Source organism: Battus philenor, unplaced genomic scaffold, assembly GCF_028537555.1.
Source record: "Battus philenor isolate CCGP_79_NKW_IND1 unplaced genomic scaffold, ilBatPhil1.0.hap1 SCAF_24, whole genome shotgun sequence".
Taxonomy (NCBI): domain Eukaryota; kingdom Metazoa; phylum Arthropoda; class Insecta; order Lepidoptera; family Papilionidae; genus Battus; species Battus philenor.
The window spans coordinates 7,013,187-7,014,993 of NW_027181687.1; the positions used below are offsets into that span (position 1 = coordinate 7,013,187).

At 37.7% G+C, this 1,807-nt stretch overlaps 1 protein-coding gene across 1 annotated transcript; it reads right to left on the minus strand.

Moving 5' to 3' along the window:
* Positions 1-394: 394 nt before the first annotated feature.
* LOC137924519 (uncharacterized) lies at positions 395-1,447 on the minus strand. Its single transcript, XM_068767907.1, has 2 exons — positions 845-1,447; positions 395-520 (listed from the first exon to the last, which is right to left on the minus strand). Exons 1-2 carry the CDS (start codon positions 1,445-1,447, stop codon positions 395-397), a joined length of 729 nt encoding a protein of 242 aa, XP_068624008.1.
* Positions 1,448-1,807: the final 360 nt, after the last annotated feature.

Here is a 1,807-nt window from a genome sequence, read left to right on the forward strand (position 1 = left end):
CACCTGAGCGTTAAAATCTCCCATCAAGATTATGTGCTTATCTGTGTTAGTTTTCACTGTTAGTGAAACTTCCTCGTAAAACGCGTCTACTACTGATTGTTCCGCTTGTTCCGTAGGCGCATATACTTGCATTATTGCCCATTGCTTCTTGTAACCTGGGAATTTTATGATCAGTAATGCCAGCCTTTCAGAGATCCCGATCAGTTCCTGTATATATTGTTTCAGGGATTTCTTGATTATGAAGCCCACTCCTCGTTGGCCTGCCGTTTCTCCCTTTTGAAATAGAATGTAATTTTTATGCTCTTCAATTCTTTCTCCTAGCCTTCTCATTTCACTTATACCCAGTATGTCAAATTTTATCTTCTCCAGCGCTTTTTCCAATTCAATCAGGCTTTCATTTGTCCTGAGGGTTCTCACGTTTAGGGTAGCTATATTGAATATTTGACATCTTTTGATTTGGAGAATCGGGGGCTCTACAGGGCCATTTTGATTTGTGTTTAGTTGCGTTTGTGTCTGTAAACTGCATGATATGTTGTCGTTGTTGTTATTTGTTTTTGGAGGGTTTCGGTCTACTTCTCCCACGGTGACCGGCCGGATTGGGATGCTGTTTTTGTTAGTTAGTTTTGACAGAGTTGTGGTTTTTCTAGTGTTTTGGTTCCAGGTGCCTATGCCCGTCGCTAGTTTTTTGTTGTTTCACCAGGTGAGGCTGATCTCCCACTGTTAACGTATTTAAGTATGCTTGGTTTCATTATTTCTTTTGTTGAGGTGCCTGCTTGTGGTAGTACAGATTCATTTTCTATGGTCGCTTTTTTTTGCGCTGGCGTGTTTGGGGAGCCCGACTCACCCCTCTTTCTTTTTTCTCTGTTTTTGTCTGATGTTTTTTCACTACAAGTTTATCATAGTTTATGTAAGCGATATTTCCTTTCTGTCTCTCTTCCTTAACTTGTCCCTGAAGTTGCTTCCTCGTTTCCAATACCTCTTTGGGGAAGTCCTCATTTACATATAATCCTGTTGGGAATTTCGACTTATTTTTCAATATTATGTGTTTTTTCCAAGTAGTTGTGATGGTGACAACAACCGGGCGGTTTTTGTTTTTGACCTTTTGGCCTATTCTGTATATATTGCTTATCTCTTGGCTATCCATATGTGTTCCGGTTTTTATTATGGTTTCTTTAATGTAGTTTACTAACTCGTTTTCTGTTCTACCCATTTCGTCTATTCCGTAGAATACTAGATTGTTCTTCCTCTTATCTTTTTCAATCCAGTTAAGTTTTTGTTCCAAAGTTGCTACTTTAGTTTTGAGAGCTTCGTTTTCTTCTGTGAGGTTTTTTAATTTTTTATCTATACCTTCCATAACGCTTTTCGTCACTGCTGTTGTTATTTCCAGAGTTTGTTGTTTCATCTTCTCCTCCATCTTCTCTAATAATAATGCTATGTTTATATCCATATTTAGGGTAAATTCAACTTTTGCAGTGGCAACACTAGTTTTGGTAGGTTTTGAAATTTTTATGCTGGCAACCCCACAAGTGACTATTTAATACGTTTGTCACTATTTAATGACAGATGTTCTCTTGTCTATGTTGTGATCGTGATTATAACTTTTTAGGTTAGAACTTGCCGAATGGAATTCGTTTTTTTTCTTGCCGAAGCTTTTGTATTGCACTTTGTTCACTTACAGTTATTAATTATTTGTGTTTGTGTGATATTTTTGTGACTCGACACAATTGTTCAAGCACTATTTATCACTGGTTTAAATATTTTAATTGCGGAGCTTCGTGACGCACTTGTTTACAGTATGGACACCGGA

Coding starts and splice junctions, on each gene's coding strand:
- LOC137924519 (XM_068767907.1), bottom strand. CDS start 1,447: ATGGATATAAACATAGCATTATTATTAGAGAAGATGGAGGAGAAGATG. Junction 521..844: donor CAGAGAAAAAAGAAAGAGGG/GTGAGTCGGGCT, acceptor CATATCATGCAG/TTTACAGACACAAACGCAAC.